At 36.9% G+C, this 22280-nt stretch overlaps 1 protein-coding gene across 2 annotated transcripts; it reads left to right on the forward strand.

Annotated features, from left to right (window-relative positions):
• The first annotated feature begins 1154 nt into the window (after positions 1–1154).
• IFI44 (interferon induced protein 44) lies at positions 1155–21854 on the forward strand. 2 transcript variants are annotated; one of them, XM_043575371.1, is made up of 9 exons: positions 1155–3008; positions 3250–3713; positions 8360–8396; positions 9105–9300; positions 9688–9837; positions 14793–14964; positions 16017–16117; positions 18555–18756; positions 19827–21854. In XM_043575371.1, exons 2-8 carry the CDS (start codon positions 3260–3262, stop codon positions 18744–18746), a joined length of 1302 nt encoding a protein of 433 aa, XP_043431306.1. In that variant the 5' UTR covers positions 1155–3008; positions 3250–3259; the 3' UTR covers positions 18747–18756; positions 19827–21854. The 2 variants fall into 2 exon arrangements, with proteins under 2 accessions (XP_043431306.1, XP_043431307.1); XM_043575372.1 differs by having other exon boundaries at positions 18555–21854.
• Positions 21855–22280: the final 426 nt, after the last annotated feature.

The raw sequence follows: 22280 nt of genomic DNA on the forward strand, positions 1-22280 counted from the left end.
TGCTCATGCTCTGTCTCTCTTTCTCTAAAAAATAAATAAACATTAAAAAAAATTTTAAAGGCCGTCCATATCTAATATGGCGAAATTGAGAGACTCAAGTAAGCCCCAGATGCTTCAGAGACCAGCTGAAGAGTAATCATCTTGAAGTGACAGAACTCATTTTAATGCTAAAGTCACTACTTGATAGCAAAGCTGGTTGAAGCCTTCATGGTATTCCTAAAAGCTGTGGGAATTTGGAAGTTCCCAAATCCCATCCCAAGGTGATGAATCTCTGAGCCTATTAATGGAGGACAGTAGATTTAAGATCTAAGTTTTGCCACCAATTTAAGCAAGATGGAAACTTGCATGCCAATCACAATGTTTTTTTCTGATGTTGGAGAAAACGCAGACCACTGGGGTCAGCCAGACAATAGAATTAGAATTATGGCTAATATCCAACTGCATGCCCCCTCACTCCTTTCCCAACACAGCTCACATAATGGATTTGAGCTGTTCCAGACTCCAGGACAGGAATGATAGTGGAGGTGAAACTGCAGGTAGAGATTGTAGGAATGGGAATAGAGATGGGGAAGAAGAATAACAAGCTATGTTAAACAATGTTGTGAATATGGTATTTATTTATTTATTTATTTATTTAGAGAATGTGTGTGTGGGCATGCGCACATGCATGTGAAAGCAGGGGAGGGGCAGAGGGAGAGGGGGAGAGAGAGAATCTTAAGCAGGCTCCATGCTTAGCATGGAGACTGACATGGGGCTTGAACTCACGACTGTGAGATACTGATCTGAGCCAAAATCAAGAGTTGGGATGTTTAATAGACTGAGCCACACAGTCATAATTTTTAATTTTTAAAGTTTTTAAAACAATAGATTTCTTTTGCACATTTCATGATAACGTCTATCTGACAGTAATTTAAAACATGCAAGGGTGCCTGGATGGCTTAGTTGGTTAAGCATCCAACTTCTTCTCAGGTCATGATCTCATGGTATGTGGGCTTGAGCCCCCCCCCCCCCCCCCCCGTTGGGCTCTGTGCTGACGGCTCAGAGCCTGGAGTCTGCTTCAGATTCTGTTTCTCCTTCTCTCTCTCTCTCTGCTCCTCTCCTACTCACTCTGTCTCTGTCTCAAAAAAATAAACATTAAATAAACATTAAAAAAATTAGAAGATGCAAGGAACATATTTAAGCCTTTGAACTTGTTTGTCTTCCATTTTGGTGTTGAGTTGTGGAAGCAATTCAAATTTGAATGGACTACTACAATTTAAATAAGCATACTAAGACAAATACATGTGTGGTATTCCAAGTGTATGAGACTCTCCTGTCTGGCAGATAATCAGTTAGTGTTTCTGTTCTGGTTGTTGGATATAGAGAGAGGGGGTTTCCAAATCATGACTGAAGAGTTCAGGGGGAAAAAAGTAACTTATCTGCATCTTAAGACTTGGAATATATCAAATGGACGCTGTGTGTGGTTAGACAACCCCTTAAAATAGCAACTTTTATAGTTTTTCTGTACTTCTTGGTATATAGTTCTTCCCCTATTTACAGAATCACTCACATTGTCCTCCTGAGAAGATTGTTTAAACCAAAGAGTGAAGAAAAAAAACCCTGAAACAATGTTTAGATTTTCTTTAACTTCCATAGTAGACCCCTGAGAGTCCAGACCATGAAAGAACCTGAACATAGAATTTATGGAATTCTATGAATTAAAAAGGTAATAGAGGAAAAAAATAGAGGGAAGTTTACTTTTCCCATTTCCATAGAAACTGCAAAATAGCCCCCCTGCTGGGAAGTAAAGGGGAAGAGAAATTTGGCATAACTTTGGTAGAAATCTGAAAGAGGAACAGAACTGGGGGACCCACAGGAAGTGTGTGGTCACACCAACACAGGTCTCTGTGTGGGACCTATCGCACCTCTGAGCTCATGTGGGGGGCTGGTGTCTTCCAAAAGCTCAAGGAAGGGAGAGCTGGAAGTAACCATTTCTTGAAGGTGCTGGTTCGTTCAAATGACATACTTTATGATCAAGGGCTACCTAAATTATTGGATTATTTGTATGTGTAGGGGGGTGTGGGGAAGGTTTGAAACTGCCAATTCTACAGGATCTCTTAAAAGAATATGAGGCAAGTACAGACTACCAAATGGTCTCTGCTACCATCTCCCCATCTTGTTTCTTTATTATTAAGGAGCTAGGCCTTTCTATTTCCATTCCATTGATGATACAGGCAACTTGTCAATTACTCTAACATTCCTGGCTTCCTTAATGAACTGACAGCCGTTTGCCAGGCAGTGTGAGACAGTCCTGCTTCAGTCTGAGTTCTCGAGGCAGTCTGCAAAATGACAAAGAGAGAACCTCCTGCTGTTTTGAGCCTGTTGGGGAGCAGTGGGACCTGACTGCGGAAGGTGTTCAGATGGTGGCGACGTTGTCCTTATACATGCTGGTCTCCAAAATCCTTATGTCCTACCCCAGTGTTCTCTGTTTGAGATTGTTGCTCCTCTGTCACAGCTTATCAGAAATCGTCACTCTTTTTTGCTGCAACCTGTCTTACCACCAGCGGTATAGAAAGCAGTGGACCCTGATGAAAATAAGTTGATTGTAGAGAAGTGGATGAATCTGGGGCATGTGTCTTGGAGTCAGATTAAACAGCATTTGTGTGTGTGTGTGTGTGTGTGTGTGTATTTCAACATACAGAAACTGACTAAATTTTTCTTTAAAAAAGTCCACTTAAAAATCTGGCAAGCTGTTAGCTTTTCTTTTCTCTGACTTCAGTTCTTTGGCTCTCATATTTTTATGTGACTTTACTTCACAAATTTAAGTGGATCAGCTTGTGCTCCCTGGAAGAAGGAAGCTGGCACTCTGCCGACTGGGCTGGGCCTTACTAAGTTTCAGTTTCCTTTTCTCTGAGTCACCGAAGCCTCCACATTGCTGAAGAATTTTTTGCTCCTATCGTGTGTCTGCTTAGCTGTCCAGACAGAGCAGCTCCGCTCCGCTTCAGTCCTTGTACAGATTCTACAAACAGGTAAATGAGTTGCTGCTTTCCACTTTTCCTAGCCACTTGCAAATTATAGTCTTTTTTTAATTAAAAGAAATCCTTTAGAATGGAAAACTAGTCAATGATTTTTCTTGCTGTCTGTTCATCCTTGGTTTACTCTTTCAATGTATAATGTAGAGTAGAGAAGAGGAAGAAATGCAAGCTTTGTGACAGTATGTGTTACCCATTTTTCAATACTTATTGGAAAATGTATTTGATTTTCTGCTAGATCGAGAAGTATGGCGGTGAGAACTCGTTTGACATGGATGCAAGAAAAGAATCTGCAAACTTATTTTGGAGGAAAACAGTTTACCCTTCTCTATAAAGCTAGTGTTCATGAATTCTCTGCATATGATTTGTTTAAGAGATGCTGTGATCAAGGGCCGATTTTGGTGGTGATTTATAAGGAACACTATGTTGTCGGGGCATATATGAAAACAAGTTGCAAGAAAGAGGAGAAAGTTCCCATCGTCCTTTTTGCTCTTGAAGAGAATACAATTTCAGAATGCAAAATAAGCTCATATGTACCAACTGAATTGTTTTATGATGGTAGTGGAAGAAGGAATGACTTAGAATTCCACATAAATATGAGGAAACAAGTGATGACTCTGAACTTAGATACAAGTGAAAAACTTCGATTACCTCATATGCAAGCTTCTCCCTTTCAGGAATGTGAAGTTTTTCGATGTGAAGGTAGGTTTAATTAGATAACCTTATATAGAGTTCTCTCCTGAATGTTTGGAGGATTTGAGGTGACCCATTCTTTAAGGAAGAATGTCCTTGTCTCTGGGTGACCCAGACTGAAACCTGGCCACACATTGTTTGCTGAGACACAACCATGGTCAAAAGGAGCATATACAGAGTTTTCTGGAGGGTGTTTGTGTGGGCAAAGGGTAGGGGAAGGGGAGGAAAGGTAGAAGGAGGAGAGAGAGAGAGAGAGAGAGCAAACTTGAAGAGGGCTGCTCTTGGAATGAAACCAAAGCTTGAACTTCTCTTGATTCATTCTAGATCCTGCAGTTTCCCATTATATCCATTATATCAAAAGACCAAAATTAATTAATTTATTTTTCTGCCAGAGGACATTGTTTCCAATATCTGCTGTTATAAACAGTGCTTTTATATAATATCTTCATGCATATAACTGTGCGCACAAGAAGTTACTTCTTTATAGTAACTTCCTGGAAGTGGGATTGCTGTTTAAGAAATATTTACATTTGCAGTTTGACAGACACCTCTCAAAAGCTTCAGTTGTCTATACTATCGCCAAGAGTGTTATAGAAATGCCTATTTCCCTGTCTTCTTGCCTTTATTTGATATTATCAAACTTTAGAATATTTGCCAATTTGATGGTCAAGGAGGGCTTTTCATTTTCTTTTTTGCTTATACCTGATTACTCGGAAGTCTGTGTGTATCAACCATTTACATGTCTTCCATGAAATAGTTATTTATGTCTATCCATTTAAAAGAAGAAACCTGGGAATAACTCTCTGAGTATTTTCATGTTCCAAACTAATTGTCTGTGGTCTTCATACTTGAATTATTGTCAGAGTATGTAATTCTTGAATCACATTTTATTGTGGGGGATTTTGTAATGTTTCCACAGCATTGATATTGCTGTGGAAAACACAGGTACAGACTTACTTATTTGTCTTTGTTGTTTCTCTTTGAATGGTTTGATCTTTTTTCCTGGCTGCTCCAAACATTAAAAATTCTTTTGTTGATGTCTGGTAAATTTAATTAGATATGTCATGATATTGAGCATCCTGGATCAGTTAAGTAAACTTTTTATTGAAGTATAACACATAAACAGAAAAATGCACAATTGATAAATGTACCAATTAATAAACTTTTATAAATTAGACGCACTAAGGTAGCCACTACTTAGATGAAGAAATAGATTATTACCATCATTTCAAAAGACTCCTTGCTGATTCTTCCTGGTTATTGCCAGCCAAAGATAACTATTACTTTGGCTTGTGTTGACACTAATTACTTCTTGTTTCTGAATTCTATATAAATGGAATCATATCAAAATATGTATTCTTTTTTGTCTGACCTCTTTCATTCAACATTACGCTTGAGGGACTAAACTAAACAAGGTAATGGATTCTAAAATCAGACCTCTACGAATCAGGTATCTCACCCAGTATAAAGTTTTACTAATAATTTCAAAGATAAAGATAATCAGAAGTCTCAGAGTAGGCAGAAAGGGTACAGGAATATTCTATGTGGCTCCTAGATCCTTCTTTTGCATATTAGACATATGCTTTCTGGCTAAAAACAACCAGCAGGATTTTATTTTAAAGTTTATTTATTTACTTTGAGAGAGAGAGAGAGAGAGCAGGGGAGGGGCGGAGAGAGAGGGAGAGAGAAGAATCCCAGCAGGCTCCACACTGACAGCTCAGAGCCCAATGCAGGGCTTGAACTCATGAACCGTGAGATCAAGAGCTGGACACTTAACTGACTGAGCCACCCAGCCGCCCTACCAGCAAGATTTTTAAAGGAAGTTTATGGGCCACTTTACATATTGAAGAGTGGTTAAGTTATGGAACATTGGTATGTCAGTGCTATGGATTGAATATGTCCCCAACCCCCCCCCCCACTCCCCCCACCAATTTGTATGTTGAAACCCTAACCTCTAATGTGACTATATTCGGAGAAGAAGCCTCTAAGGAAGTATATAAGGTTAAATGAAGTCATAAGAGTGGGGCCTTAATTCAATAGGATAAGCATTCATATAAGAAGGGGACACCAGAGGGCTCGCTCTCTCCACATGAACACACGAGAAGAGGTCATGGGAGAACACAGTGAGATGGCAGCTACTACAAAGCAAGAGAAGAGTCCGTGGAATTAAATCTACCTTGCCAGACAGTGATCGCAGACTTCTCAGCTCCCAGAACTAGGAGATATACATTTCTGTTGTCCCAGTTAATGGCATTTTGTATGGCAGCCTGAGATGCCTAAGACAAGCAGCCTACATGACATTTCCCATGAAGATGTGCCTTATAAATCCATAGAATCTGTATTTATTTACTCTAATTAATCCTTAGCCAGGAACATCTTATTAAGGGCATTCAAGAGGTACATCCTTTCCTTGTAGGAAACATCATTAGTCTATATACCAGGAGATAAGATTATTAGCAAATTTTTAAGGAAGTTGGGCTGGGTCATTTTTCTCTTTTTTCCTTGAGGGTGTTACTTGCTACAGTGAGTGAATGTATCTCAGGCCAGCTGCTTTAACTCCTACCTCTCTACTGATTCATCATATTATTGTATGTTGCACTAATTTGTTCCTTTTCATTTTCATATAGGATTTCATTGTAATGATTCCATCATACTTTTTCTTAATAAAATTACTGCTGGTGGACATTTTGAGTTTTCTAGTTTGGGGCTATTACAAATAATGCTGCTATAAATAGTCTTGTACATGGTTTTTTGGTTCACATGTACACATATTTTTGAAGAATATAAATATAAAACTTCAGGGTCACTGGAAACATATATGTTTGCTTCAGTGGACACTGACAGAGCTTTCCAACATAGTTATATCAATTTTACCCACCACAAGAAGTGCATGAGAGTTTCTGTCACTTCTAAATTTTTCCCAACACTTTTTATTGGTTATATAGTATGTAGTCATTTAGGTATGTGAGCTGTAGCATGACATTTTGTGAATTTGGCTTTCTTTGATTAGACTAGTCTGTAATTTATTTTATAGTTTAAACCAATCCATTACTATATTAATTTACCCTTTTCTTAATTTACAAAATTTGTCTTGTGTTTTTGTTAATTCCTTCTTATATTTCTAATTCCTTTCTTATATTTCTTTATTCTTTTCTGTTTCTCTTTTTTATTTTCAAAACTTTCCTTCTTTCTTGCTGTTAATGAAATGTATTTTTAGCACAAGATTGATATAAAGTGTTCATATTTTTGTTATTGTCAATATATTTACAATTTTGATTTTTAATTTCTTTTTAATGTTAAGAGAGTGATTTGTAAAATCCCAAGAGGTTGGTTTTCTCTTTGCTTACACTTACTCTTTTCTAGTTTTATTATATCATAGTAATTGTAGGTAGTCTTCACTATTTTTACTTTGGTAATTTAAAGAGGTTTTCTTTCCATACATATAGCCTTATTTATTTATTTTATAAAGAGAGTGAGGATGCATGGGGGGGGGTGGATAGAGAGAGGAGAGAGAGAGAGAGAGAGAGAGAGAGAGAGAGAGAATCTCAAACAGGCTCCATGCCCAGTGCAGAGCCCAGTGCAGGGCCTGATCCCACTACCTTGGGATCATGACCTGAGCTGAGATCAAGATTCAGATGCTTAACTGACTGAGCCCCCCAGAATCCCTATATATAACCATATTTATGAATGTTTCACATAGTAATTCCTCTTTGGTAGTGTAGAATTGCCAGCATCACTCCTCCTGTTCCTTTCAGTTTTTTTAATCTAAATTAAAAAAATATGTATTTATTTTTGAGAGAGAGACAGAGACAGAGACAGAGAGACAGAGACTGAGTGGGGTGGGACAGAGAGAGAGGGAGACACAGAATCCGAAGAAGGCTCCAGGCTCTGAGCTGTCAGCACAGTGCAGGGGCTCGAACTCACAAACTGTGAGATCATCACCTCAGCCTAAGTCGGACGCTTAACCTACTGAACCACCCAGGTGCCCCTCATTTTAAACCCACCGCCACAGAATGTTTCACAGGAAATAAATACTTCTTCACCTAGTCTCATTGGTTCAAATAAAGTCCTCAGCTGACTCCTGAACCACTCACTGTGCTCTGATTGGGTAGGGATGAGTTCTACATTCTCTTCAGAGCTAAGAAGAAAATCAATTGGACTGGAAGTTCCAGGAGCCCCAGTTGCAGATACTAGGTTTTGGAGAAAATCTGGTGTCTGTGGGTTTTTTTGTGTGTGTGCCTCTGTATATTTTCCCTTTCAGACCTATTGCATTATGGAGAGGAACTATCTTAAAGTATTCCCACTCTTTCCCTGGCCTGTCCATGTCTCTTCGCTTTGCTTCTCTGATTCAGAAAGTGTCCCAGTTCTCATTTCCGGTGATGGAGCAAGCCACATACTACTGCTGGGTAACTGGGTGAGAAAAGATTTGTAGACAATCTAGTCTTACAGTGCCCACCTTGCCTCTAGCTCTAGATTCTGCAAATGACATGTTTAGGAGATTTGCCATAATTTTTTCCACTTGCTTTCATTATACTGCACTGTTATCATGGAAAAGCTATTTTTGTATTTTTCCCTAGTGAATGCATTGACATTCATTCAGTCAGCCAGTCATTCAACAACTTGTAATTTTCATTTTTCTTTGATTATTTCCCTAGATTTGTTGGACAGAAGGACTCTGGAAGGAATTAACAAGTAAGTCAATGTTCTGTTATTCTGCTAATGATCTTAGACTTATTCTAAGTTCTGTCAATAAATCGGTAGCACAAATTATAACAGATAACTTGTGGATTGTGAAGAATAAGCTGTACCTATATTTATAATCATAAAACTATTTGATAATACTAATGTTAAAACAGAAAGAACACCGAGGAGGGGGAACATTCCTAATGCTTTTACATATGTGAAGGAAACTAATTATTTGACTGCAAGTCTACACTTTTGCTTAGAATTTTTGCAGTTAGCGTTTCTACTACTTTAGGGAATTGCCTTGGAAGTGGTGGTCGGTAGTTGGAGAATACTTATAGAGCTTTAAGAACATGCCAGAAATTATTACTTCCATAAACTCCAAAGGTCACATATTATGCTGTGTTTTTAAAAGTTTATTACTGGTAAGTTATTTTCATGTTTAACATAGCTCATATTTAGCACTAGTTTTGTATGGTCTGGTTGCTTAAATCTGAAAGGTTGTATGTCTGATTGACTTTAGTTACAAGTGTTATTTTTCTTCTTTTTCAGTAGGATGTGAAGTAGAATAGTTTCATGCCCTTTTAATAGGAAAACAAGTTGCTAATAGAAAATAAATGATAATATATAAGAAAAGAAAACAAATTCTAGAAAAATTTATGGTAAGTTCTTGTGACCTACCCTCATTCAATTGTTAACATTGTCTTGTCTGTACAGGCTCCACAAGAGCTTATTGTCAGCCATGTACACTTACAAACCACATAAAAACCTCGTTCCCCAAGTGCGAATTCTGCTGCTGGGTCCGACTAGAGCTGGGAAGTCTAGCTTTTTCAACTCAGTGAAGTCTGTTTTCCGAGGCCATGTCACACACCAGGCTCTGGTGGGCTCTGAACCAACTGGGGTTTCTGACACGGTATGTCCATTCAGGGCCACTCAGCCTTTGCTTCTTTGGTCCAGTTAATTGGGTTCGAAGTCTTTGTGATCAACTTCATTACGTGTAGACTTTATCTCTGTTTGTAATTTTTAAAATCTTATTATTTTTTAGTGTTTATTTATTTTTGAGAGATAGAGACAGAGCACGAGCAAAGGAGAAGCAGAGAGAGAGGGAGACACAGAATCCGAAGCAGGCGCCAGGCTCTGAGCTGCCTGCACAGAGCCCAGTGCAGAGCTTGAACTCACGAGCCGTGAGATCATGACCTGAGCCGAAGTCAGACACTTAACCGACTGAGACACCCAGGCGCCCCTCTGTTTGGAATTTTTTAAGAAGTGTGCTCTTAAAGTTGCTTTTTCTCATCTGTAGTACAGGACATATTCCATTAAGGATACGGTGGATGGCAACTTCCTGCCTTTTACTCTGTGTGACACAATGGGCCTGCATGAGAGAGGAAAAGGGCTGTGTGTGGATGACATAGCCTACATCTTGAAAGGCCACGTTTCTGACAGATACCAGGTATGATTGGGCCAATCACTGAAAGATTATAATTGATATTTAAAACATTTATTTTTGCTCACTCTGGACAGCAGCAAATGCCGATCTAATTTGATGCATCATCTTTTATTTTCTTCAAGTGTACCCATTCAAGATCATTCGCTTCTTCTTGATATTTTATTTTACAAAGAATTAAAACATGCAAACAACTCTTCTATCATAGCTGTTATAACAACTCTGAATGCTGTTACATATTCAGCTGCCTTGGGCTACATGAAACACAAATCCAACTAACATCAATTTACTAACATTGGTCATTTTTCTTATGTAATAGGAAGTCTGAAGGTAGGTGGCTTTGTGTCAGTGTGGAAGCTCTCTGAGGTTATTAAATTCAAGGGTCTTTCTAACTTTCTGTTCTGAGACCCTCAGCATGGGGTGCTATGGATTAAGTATTTGTGCCCCCCTAAAATTCACAGGCTAAAGCCCTAATCCCCAGTGTGATGGTGTTAGGAGGTGGGGCCTTTGAGAGGTGATTAGGTCATGAGAGTAAAGCCCTCATGAATGGGATTGGTATCCTTATAAGAAGAGACCTAAGAAAGATGAACTTTCTCTCTGCCATATGAGGACACAGTATGAAGGTGGCTGTCTACAAATCAGGAAGGAGGCTCTCATCAGATACTAAATCTGTCAGCACCTTGATCTTGGAATTCCTAGCCCCCAGAATTGTGAGAAGTAATTTTTGTTGTTTAAGCTACCCCACAAGGTAATTTATTATAGCAGTCCAAGCTAAGACATGGGGCTTTCATCATTATGCTCTCCAGATGTTCATACTGAGCCTTGTCAGTGTTCCAGGCAAGAAAGAGGAGGGGATTAAAGTGAAAGCCACTTGAGTCTATCAATTTTTGTTTTAACTTTCTAGTCCTTTTATTTACTTATTTTTAATGTTTATTTATTTTTGAAAGAGAGAGAGAGAGAGACAGAGTGCAAGTGGGGAAGGGGCAGAGAGAGAGAGGGAGACACAGAATCTGAAGCAGGCTCCAGGCTCTGAGCTAACATCACAGAGCCCGACATGGGGCTTGAACTCATGAACCGTGAGATCATGACCTGAGCTGAAGTTGGATGCTTAACTGACTGAGCCACCCATGTGCCCCATAACTTTCTAGTCCTTTTGATAAACATTTAAATTTTGAATTAATCATTAATTCACCTTGTTCCAAATGATTAGTCAATTGGGTCAACATCTTTTGTTGAATGTCTTTGCATCTTTTCCCTACTAAATATAGGGATTGGTTTTTATATTCTCTAGCTTGTTCTATTGATGCATTTATCAATTCCTTTATGATATTCATTTTGTTACCATATCACTTAATTGTTTTAATTACCATAGCAATCAATAATGTCTTAATGTCTCACTGGACAAGTCATATTCATTATTTCTTGTGTTTTTTTTCTTGACTATTTTCACGGTATACTTTTCCAAGTGAGCCTGTTTGTTTGGTTTTTTTTTGATTGTTTGTGTTTGATTTGTTCATGCTTTGATTAAAATTACATTAAAATTTTATACCCAAAGTTGTTTTACATCTTTACGTATCCAGTGTTCTTATCCAGAAACACGGCATGTTTTATTGTTCTATTCATGCAAGGGCTTTTCATTCTTTAGTATAGCATTATCTTGTAGAGGTAAAGCTTTTTTAAAAAATATTCTTTTTTTTTTAAAAACAACTTTATTCTAGGGAATGTTAAATCTATGCAAAAGGAGACAAAACGATTTAATGACTTCTCATTTACTCAGCTTCAACAACCTTTGACTCGTAGCCTATCATCTCTGTCTATTCACTTTCTCTTCTCCTATAGTATTTGGAATCAAATTTAACATGTCATAACATTTAATCCATAAATGCATATGCATTTATCTATGTAAGGATATATACCTTTTGTTATAGATAGCTGTATACCCTTATCGTATCTAAAATTAATCATTATTTTTTAATTTATCAACTATTACCCAATGTCCAAGTTCCTAATTGTTGTATAAGTAAGTATCATGCTTTTAAAAAATTTGTTTAAGTTTATTTATTTTGAGAGAGTCAGAGACAGTGTGAACAGAGGAAGGGTAGAGAGTGAGAGGGGGAGAGAGAGAGAGAGAGACAAAGAGAGAGAGAAGCCCAAGCAGGCTCTCCACTATCAGCTCAGAGCCTGACACAGGGCTCGAACTCGTGAAACCGTGAGGTCATGACCTGAGTTGAAATCAACAGTCAGACGCTTAACCAACTGAACAACCCAGGTGCCTCAATATCATGCATTTTAAAAACAGCTTATTTGCGAATGATTGAAATAAATTTATTCAGACTCTTAACCTGTACATTCTGCCTCTATCTCTTTTGGTGTTTTTCCTTGTAATGTGTTTTTTTGTTTGTTTGTTTGTTTGTTTTCTTAGAAATCCCATTGTTCTGTAGACTTCTCCATAGTCTCAACTTTGCTGTTTGCATCCCTTGATGCAGTTTCCTGTGGTCTTTTGTTTTCTATGTACCCTGAAAATTGGTAATTGAGTCTAGAAGCATGTTCAGATTCAGCTTCCACTTTGTAGAGGTGCTGTGCTCTTCCGTGAGGAGACACACATTTTGTTCTATTTGATCCTTTTTGCTTTTCTAATAATGTCAATATTCATTAATGTTCAATGCCTAGATTCATGTGTTTATTAGGGCGTGAACATGTGATATTCTATCTTCATCATTCTTTTTTTATTTTACATTTATTCGATGAGGAGATAAAAGTCTCCTCATCTACTGTTTGATTACCTGGTGGTACAGTTAACATGGGAGAGGCAGGATTTTTTTTCTTTACTACAAGCTTCTGAAACCATAAGGTGGTTTCTTTGTATCTGCCAATAATGACCAGTGATTATTTTATTATCATTATGAACCCCTGAATTGAACATATTTAATGTGTTTCAATCCTGTGCCATTTTCTCCATACTTATATTACAGTTAACATATCTGACCAGTGGGAGCCTCTACAAGTTATATCGTGAGTCCTTTTGACATGAACCTAAAAACCTACTATATTCCTTGATTTCTGGTATGAGAGATGTCCAAGCCACATATTATATATTTCTAGTGCCTGATTTTGAGTCAATTATTTCTCTAAGAAGTCTTGGTTTGGCTTATTAGAATTGTTATTGCTACATGGTTGGTCATTGATTCTTGCCATTTTTGGTGGACAGAGGTAAGTAATAGATCTTTTTATGATAAGGTGCATTATAAATTCATATAGAAACTTCTCTTTCAAATTCAGTACTAGGTAGTTTTTACTTAATCTTCTTCTGTCTTGCTTCTCTATCTGCTTTCTCTCAGAGTCTCTATTCTCAAGGACTCCAGAGATGACAGAATGTCATGTCACAACTCATTTGCTTTCTCTCACAAAATATTCACTGTGATCTCATAATAAAACTCTAATAGTACCGGGGTGCCGGGGTGCCTGTCAGTTAAGTGTCCAACTCTTGATTTCAGCTCAGGTCATGATCTCACGGTTTGTAAGATCGAGCCCCATGTCAGACTCTGTGCTGGTACTGCAGAGCCTATTTGGGATTCTCTCTCTCTCCCTTTGTCTCTGCCCCTCCTCTGCTCATGCTCTCTCTCTCTCTGAAACAAACAAAAAAACAAACAAATTCTTACAGTACCATAAACAGTTTAATCATAACCACTTTTAGTATAATATTTTAGTATAATATTTTAGTATAAATATAACATAATCATAATCAAAATCGGAAAGAGTTTAAAATTTGAACCAGATTATTTATTTATTTATTTAATTTTTTATTTATTTAAAAATATTATTGTATTTTACATTTGGGGTGTATCAAGTAGTAGGAGTATACAAATTACTGTGCTTTAAAGTCAATCAGAAAAAACATACAATCAGAAATGGTCTCTCTTTGTGTAGTGAGGACCCCCAAATGGAGGTAAAAGTTCATTTTGTTGATTTTAATTTAGGGATGGGTTTTTTAATTTAATTATGTTTTATGTTTATGTTTATAATTTATATAGCTCTCTTTTTCCTGTTTGAATATATTTATCTTACACTAGACATCTCCATTCATTTTTATTCCCTACCAGACCTCTATAAACACATGAGTTTGTGACTGCTGCTATATACATTCTCCAAGCCATCATAGAAAGTACACCAAAATTCTAATCAAAAGTATGGAACCCATGCTTAGTGGTCAACTAAAATTTGCCCAAACCACATACAATATATTTTGGTGTACTGAAATATGGTTTTAAACTCAACTTTACAAAATAATGTATATTCAAAGAATTTATTTTCTTTCTCTGCCCCTTCAAATACATTTCATATAAGCCCCTTCAAATACTTTTCTTATAAGCAACCATATAAAAATTTTTCATTTACTTTCATTTTTTTACTATATAAGAAATACTTACAGATTTGTGGTTCCCCTCTTTTTAGAGAAGTCATGAAATACTCTCTGCTATTGATATATTAGACTTTTGCCACTACAAATAGTGCTTAAATTAATAGGCTTGTACATACATCATTTTGTATTTTTGCCAGTATACATGTGGGACAGATTCCCAGCAGAGGGATTGCTAGTTCAAGAGTAAATGCATCCCATTTTGAACTACTTTTCATCCCTGGTTTCTGTGTGATGATACTGGATTTCTTTCTGTATGCTCTCACCTCCGCCTTTGCCCACATTGCTTCTGTCTAGAACACCGTCTGCCATACCTTTATTCCCTTTATCAAACTCCATGTGCTTTGTAGCTCCCAGATTATGTGTCCCTCTGTCACAGAAGCTTTACCTGCCTGCATGAAAGGGTTGATAGCTACTTGCATAGACTGTCTTCTCTGCCAGATTGTTATTCTCATAATATTAGAGACTTGCACAGTGCCTGATACATCGTATGTGCTCATAAATATCCATAGAATTAATGTGTTGCATTTTGTTTATCTTATAGTTTAACTCCATGAAACCAATCACACCAAGTCATTGTAACTATATTCACTACCCGTTGCTGAAGGACAGAATTCATTGTGCGGCATTTGTGCTTGATGTCAACTCTGTTAAATACATCTCTCATGAGATGATAGCAAAGATCAAAGAAATTCGAAGGCAATTGATAAAGTGTGGTGAGTCTCATTCCACTTTACTACTAAGGGTAATATATTAGACTATATTGTAGAACGGTTTCAGAACAGGATGAAAAACTTAAGAAATTGCATATGTGAATCTTCCCTGGCCCATCAGTGCAGTTCAATCAAATCCAGCACTTGATAGTGTTATAACTTCGTGCAAGTGAGTTAAACTCTCTATGTCTTAACTTCTAATCTATAAAATTAATATGATAATAGCACCTAACTCAGGGATTTATAAGGATTAAACAAATCAACATATATGAAGAGTTTGGCACAGTTCTCATTACCTGCTACCACTGTATCCTAGCATGAATTTATTTACAAAAAGTTCTAGATTTTCCCTTGAGCCTTAAGTGATTAGAAATGGAAAACAGTATTTCAGTAAGAAAAAGCATCAGGGAAGTAAGATGTTCGGTAGGGAAGGGACAGTTACCTTTAGGAGAAGGTAAATAGGATTAGAGAATTATGGTGCCCCATTCTGTCTTTTCTTGGCCTTATCCATTCTGTCTGGGAAAGAGCAAGTTTACCACACTTCTAACTTTGATTAAGTTAGAAGCATGGAGTGATTTACTTGCTCTCTGAAATTTAAAGCCTTGCAAGGGTGGTACGCATGGCGATGCTTGCTAACATTGTTACAGAAGACCAACTTATTTGGGATGCTTTGACACATTCTGTTGCCTTCTTGAGGCCTTTTCTCCCCCATCTTGTTTATTAGGTGTCTTTTCTCTAGTCTCCATGAAAACAACTGTTTGGAGAGGAAATGAAACCTATCACCAACACTGTAGCATCAATTTTAGTTATCTCGTCCAAGCGGTGGTTTCATTTGAAGTCTCATACCACGGAAAGCCTTGAAGGGAATTTCCTATGTCAGAGGAATTCTGAGTACTAATGAGTAGTTAGAGGGGGGTATTTTTGAAGGGTGATGGCCCTTCCCAAATATCTGGAATTGCTTCATTGGTAGCCTATTGCGTAATTGATAACTGATTAACTGAAAAGTACTGATGCTGTCTATAATGATCAAAATGACACGTATCTGTTTGACCTAGGTATGCCCCATGTGGTTTTGCTCACTCATGTGGATAGCATGCAGCTGATTACAAAAGGTGACCTTACAGACATATACAGATGTATTCCTGTGAAGCACAAGGTAATGATGTCCTTCTTTGTAGACACACTTTCTAGGATATGTCACTATAATCACATGATATTACTGTGTGTAAAAATAAAAATGGACACCTACTGAAGAATGAAAACAATTACTTGGATAATTCAAAATCATATCCCAAGATTTAAAAATTAAATATATATTCATCTTTACATGGACACAGATTATTCCATTTATTATAATTTAATTCAGTTAGGTTCAATTCAACAAATATTTATTGATTACCTTTCATAATCGAGTCAGTGTGCTAGTCTCTAACCAGACACAGATAATTAAAACAACTTCCTTGCACTCAAAAGCTTACAGTTTTATCAGTGGAGGTGAGGGGATGGGGGAGTCAGAGGAGAAAAAGATGACAGAGTACGATTATGACAATGTCATGAAGTGACTCAAAATAAAATTGAAAGATTAAAGGAGGAAAATATTGTGTTAAAGTGTATGGGAAAGATTTCATTACTGGAGAGTCACTGAGAAATAGCTTTCAAAGAGAAAGAGGATTTCAGGAGGTGAAGAGACAAAAAGGGGAAAACATTCAGGCCATGAAGATAGCATAAGTCAATACAGCAGTGTGTAGGGGGAGCATGGAGTCATTCAGTTTAGTGGAGGGCTGAATCCTTGTAGGGGGAGATAGAGTATGAAAGTTATATTTGCATGAGGTGACTTTACTTAATGATGTGCATTATGGGGAATCATAACAATTTTTTTCTCTTCTTTTTAAAAAAACTTTTAATTTAAATTCCAGTTAGTTCACATACAGTGTAATATTAGCTTCAGGTGTACAATATAGCAATTCAAGACTTCCTATACATCACTTGGTGCTCACCCTAACAAGTGCCCTTCTTAATCCCCATCACCTATTTAACCCATCTCCCCACCGGCCTCCCCTCTGGTAACCATCAGTTTGTTCTTTATAAATTAGAATCTGTTTCTTGGTTTATCTCTCTCTTTCCCTCTCTCTCTACCTCTGTGTGTGTGTTTCCCTTTGTTCATTTGTTTTGTTTCTTAAATCCCACATATACATGAAATCATATGGTGTTTGTCTTTCTCTGACTGACTTATTTTGCTTAGCATAATACATTCTAGTTCCATCCATGTCATTGCAAATGGCAAGATTTCATTCTTTTTGATGGCTGAGTAATAGTTCCATATATATATATATATATATATAATATAATATATTATATATTCTTTATCCATATATCTAGTTTGATGATATATCCATATATATTATAGATCCATATATCCATATATATGGATCTATAATATATATATCCATATGTATATCCATAATATATATCATATTATATATATATATATATATAAGATATACTATATCCATATAATATATACACATATATATACACACATATCTTATATATATACATATCTTCTTTATCCATATATCATTTGATGAACACTTGGCTCTTTCCATAATTTGGCTATTGTAGATGATGCTACTATGAAGAGTAGTGGTGTAACCAAAGTAAAGTTTCATAAAACTTAATTTGCCACCCACATGCAGAATAAATCAGAGTCAAAAGGAACCTGGACTTGGGAATACCAGTTGGGAGGATATAATGATAGCTAATATTTGTTGAGTACTAAATATGTGATAAATTTTCTTATTCAATACTTATAACAACCCTGTGAGATGGGTACTGTCATTACTACATTTTATAGATGAGAAAACAAAAGCACAGAGAGTAAAATATTTGCCAGTGTTTTTGACAGTGCTAAGAAATAACAGAACCCTATTTTGAATCCGGGCAATATCATTCCATAGATAAATTAGTTTAAGCACAAATTGAACATCAATATGAAACTGGTCTAGGAAAACTAGATTAATCCTGAGAATAACTTTTAATAGGAAACAGGGAAATTATAGACTCCAGCATAAGGGTATTAAAAATGCTTCAATTTCCAAGTGCTTTATACAGAATTATTAGTTCCTTTCAATTTCTTTTTTTTTTTTTAATTTTTTTTTCAACGTTTATTTATTTTTGGGACACAGAGAGACAGAGCATGAACGGGGGAGGGGCAGAGAGAGAGGGAGACACAGAATCGGAAACAGGCTCCAGGCTCTGAGCCATCAGCCCAGAGCCTGACGCGGGGCTCGAACTCACGGACCGCGAGATCGTGACCTGGCTGAAGTCGGACGCTTAACTGACTGCGCCACCCAGGCGCCCCAGTTCCTTTCGATTTCTAATTCATATGGAATCTACTATGTGTATTCTTGATGAAAATTAGCAGTGATTTTGAAGACTCCTTGTGAAGTTCTTTAAGAAAGTACTTTATGGGACCAGATCTCTATCTTCATTTTCTCTAACAGGAACACTATTGCCAAGCTCCTGCTTTTTGTTATTGCTTTCATAATGCATATTGACCTAAAATAGTATTTGTCACTGTTTCTGTATTGCAGTTAGAGGCAGTCCACAAAAAACTTGGATTTGCTCTTTCTGATATGTTGGTGGTTAGTAATTATACCTCAGAGTGGGAGTTGGACCCTATAAAAGATGTTTTGATCCTCTCTGCGCTGAGACATATGCTGTGGATTTCAGATGACTTCTTAGAAGATTTGACCGCTCGAGGAAACAAGAATTTAGTGGTGTAAACACTTGAAGGTATCAGCTGTGTGGCTACTCCCTGCTTGGATCTATTGGGTACCTGGCAGTTCATTGTGTCTCTATGGATCACTGTCCTGTGAATGGTCCTACTCTTTAACTCACTGGCCAGATGTGTTTTTCTTTCCCCTCACTTTTCCTGATTTCCCACCCTTAGGGGTATATCCCACAGATTTGTACTACTTCTCTTTCTCCTGTCTTAAGATAGAATCTTTGAAATGATGCACTTCTGTCATTTGTACTGTTTGAACATCCCAAGCTGTATCCTTGCCCTCTTCTCTTGAAATGCGTTTTTTGCTTGGGACCCTGATATGGATTGGATCAACATTGTTTCTGATCAGATGTGATCTTTGGTTATATGCCTCTTTTACTTTTTAAATTTTTAATGTTTATTTATTTTTGAGGGAGTATGAGTAGGGGAGGGGCAGAGAGTGAGGGGGGCAGCGGATCTGAAGCAGGCTCTGCACTGACAGCAATGAGACTGTAGTGGGGCTCAAACAAACAAACTCATGAACCGTGAGATCATGACTTGAGCCAAAGTCAGACGCTTAAGCAACTGAGCCACCCAGGCGTCCCTTGATTATATTCCTCTTTCTTGGTACCTACATTTCTGCCTTTTTCGACTTGACTTTTTTGACGTGTCTCCCTCCTCAGAATTTCTCTTAATGCCATGTAGTCAGGATGGTCTTAATGCCCATGGCAGATGTATGTGCCTTTCAGATTTATGACCTCAGATTTTAGCATTACGTGCAGTCTCTTTCAACCTCTATCAACAATATGCTGCACTGTTTCAATCAAAGATCAGACAGAAAGAAGTTTCAATCTATACTCAAATCTTATTTTAGTTTGTGAGAAATCAAATTAGAATATAATATCCTCTTTATTCCCTCTCACTTGCAAACTACTAAGACATTCTCATGCTACTACTAACTCCGCCATCTTGTTTTCTCCATTTCTTCTCTTCTTGATGGGCACATGCACTCCCAAAGGGGAGATTGGAATATTCCTTTTCCTTCTGGTTGCTTTTCCTTAAATAAACCATTAAGAATATTTTGTTTCTCTTTTATCAGAGATTGGGGAAAAGGAATTATCAAGTATGTAAAAGGAGGAAACAAATACGTGAACCCTTCACATACTAGTAATTTTTATCTCATCACTGAAGAGTGAAAATTGAGAAATAAGAAAATACAGGAAAAAGAGAAATAGATGAAACAGAAGGGGCATGTTTTACTTATGTCTGGGATGAAGATGCCCTACAAAATCATAATACCTGCCAATAACTAGGAGCAGCAAGATTTAAAGCCATTAATTGTAAAAAAAAAAAAAAAGATTGTGATTTCTTTTGGATTTATTTTCTGTATCTGTGGAAAATGGAAGCTTCTTCTTGTAAAACTTGAGTTTAACTTCAGTGTGCGTGTGTGTGACTTTGGAAAAGTTTATTTTAATATAACTTGTCAGCATGTTCTCATCCTCACCCACATCTTCTTATTTTGCCTTCTTATTTTATTTCTAAAGTATTTGAATGCTCCCTTCAGAAGCACATATAATAAAGTATTTGAGCTTCTCTTTGGGTCTCCAGTTAATGTATTCTTTCCCCTATAGATATCTGTTTGTTTGTTTGTTTGTTTAATATCTGAAACTGTCTTCCAGGATGTGACTATTAATATTAGTAAGAGTTCTGGAGGATTAAGACTAACAAGGACTATATTTGATTACTCTGTCAATTACAATTATTTTAGCTACAAGTGACAAAACTCAACCTGAATTACATGAATAAAAAATAATCAAACCATAGAAAAGGCTGGGGTTGAACCAAACTGCCTCAGAAATGGTTGAGTCTAGGGATTCAAAAGGTATTCTCTCTCTCTCTTTCACTCTCTCTCACACACACAAGTGCACACACATGTGTATGCACACACACAAAGATATACACCCTCTGCTTCATTCTTTGTGCTTATTGCTGTCATTCTTTCAGGTTAGCATTCTTGATAAATCTTAAACCACCTGAATCCAGGTTTCAAATTGGCATTCACTTAGCCTCATGACCCGAAAAGGAAGAGGATTTTCTTTTCCCGTGTCATTGTGAAATACTCCAAAAAAGGACTGCAATTGATCTAGCTCAAATCATATATTTGACCTCTGGGAACAATCACTTCTCTTTTCCAGAAGAGAATTAAGTCATAATTGCCCAGAAAGAGTGATATATTATTAGAAGAAGGGAGTATGGAGCGCCTGGGTGGCTCAGTTGGTTGAGGGTTCGACTGTGGCTCAAGTCATGATCTCGCAGTTGGTGAGTTTGAGCCCCGCGTCTGGCTCTGTGCTGACAGCTCAGAGCCTGGAGCCTGCTTCAGATTCTGTGTCTCACTCTCTCTCTGCCCCTCTCCTGCTCATGCTCTGTCTCTCTCTGTCTCAAAAATAAATAAAACATTAAAAAAAATTTTTTTAAAAAAAGAAGAAGAAGGGAGCTTATTATGGACATGACCACTGTTGGATTAACTGAGCTGGAGAGGTACCACAATATGTATCTTATATTTAGGGAAGTCTTACATCTAGTTTCTCATTTATATTATAAAGAATGTCTTATTAATAAGTCTAAAATCATTAATAATTACTTTAAAAATCATTTTATTAAAGTAATATATACACATAAAAAGTACACAGTTCACAATTGTATGGCTCAGTACATTTTGATACTTAACAAACCAATGAAACTAGAACTCAGATAAGAAACAGAACATCCTACAAGTCCCCTTTATGCCCCAGATATCCACTATTCTGACTTCTAATTGTGTAGATTAGCCTTGTGCTTTTTTATCCCTTACATAATATCATGTACTATTTACTCTTTTGGGTCTGACTTCTTTCATGAGATAGTGTATTTGTTTGATTCATATCATTTACATAGGTAAAGATAATTTATTCTCATCGATTCTATTATTCTAATGCTAATGGGTGGCTCTAATAATTTCCTTATAGGTCAACAATATATTCTATATAGGTTGCATTAAGCCTTTTCTGATTTATAGCTATATGGAAACAAACCATATGATTTTGGGTGTTTCTGATTTTGTATCATAATAAAGATTTCATAATGTGAACATACCATGTTTCAATTTGTAAATATAGCTTGAAAATGAGAAGTAGCATCATGAAGAAGTTGACATTATCCTAAAATTAACAAAGTAGTGTTAAGGGTCAAACATATCCAAGACTTTCTTTAAGAAGAACAAAGTGGGAAAACAGGTATAAAGAGATATATCAAGAAAATGTACGTTGACTTTGATGCATTGATAAATTAATGGAACAGAACAGAGAGTCCAGAATCAGACTCAAGCATGTCTGGACATTCGTTCTATGATGGGGTAGCATCGCAGATGAATAGAAAAACAAACGATTCATAAATGGTCAAGGTCAGTTGGTCATCCATATGGGGAAAAAAGCTCTGAATTCCTCACATCATAACCAAAAGTCTACTTTAGGTGGACTAAGTCTCTAAATGCTAAAAAGCTTTTAGAAGATAAAAT

Source organism: Prionailurus bengalensis, chromosome C1 (genome assembly GCF_016509475.1).
Source record: "Prionailurus bengalensis isolate Pbe53 chromosome C1, Fcat_Pben_1.1_paternal_pri, whole genome shotgun sequence".
NCBI classification, from domain to species: domain Eukaryota; kingdom Metazoa; phylum Chordata; class Mammalia; order Carnivora; family Felidae; genus Prionailurus; species Prionailurus bengalensis.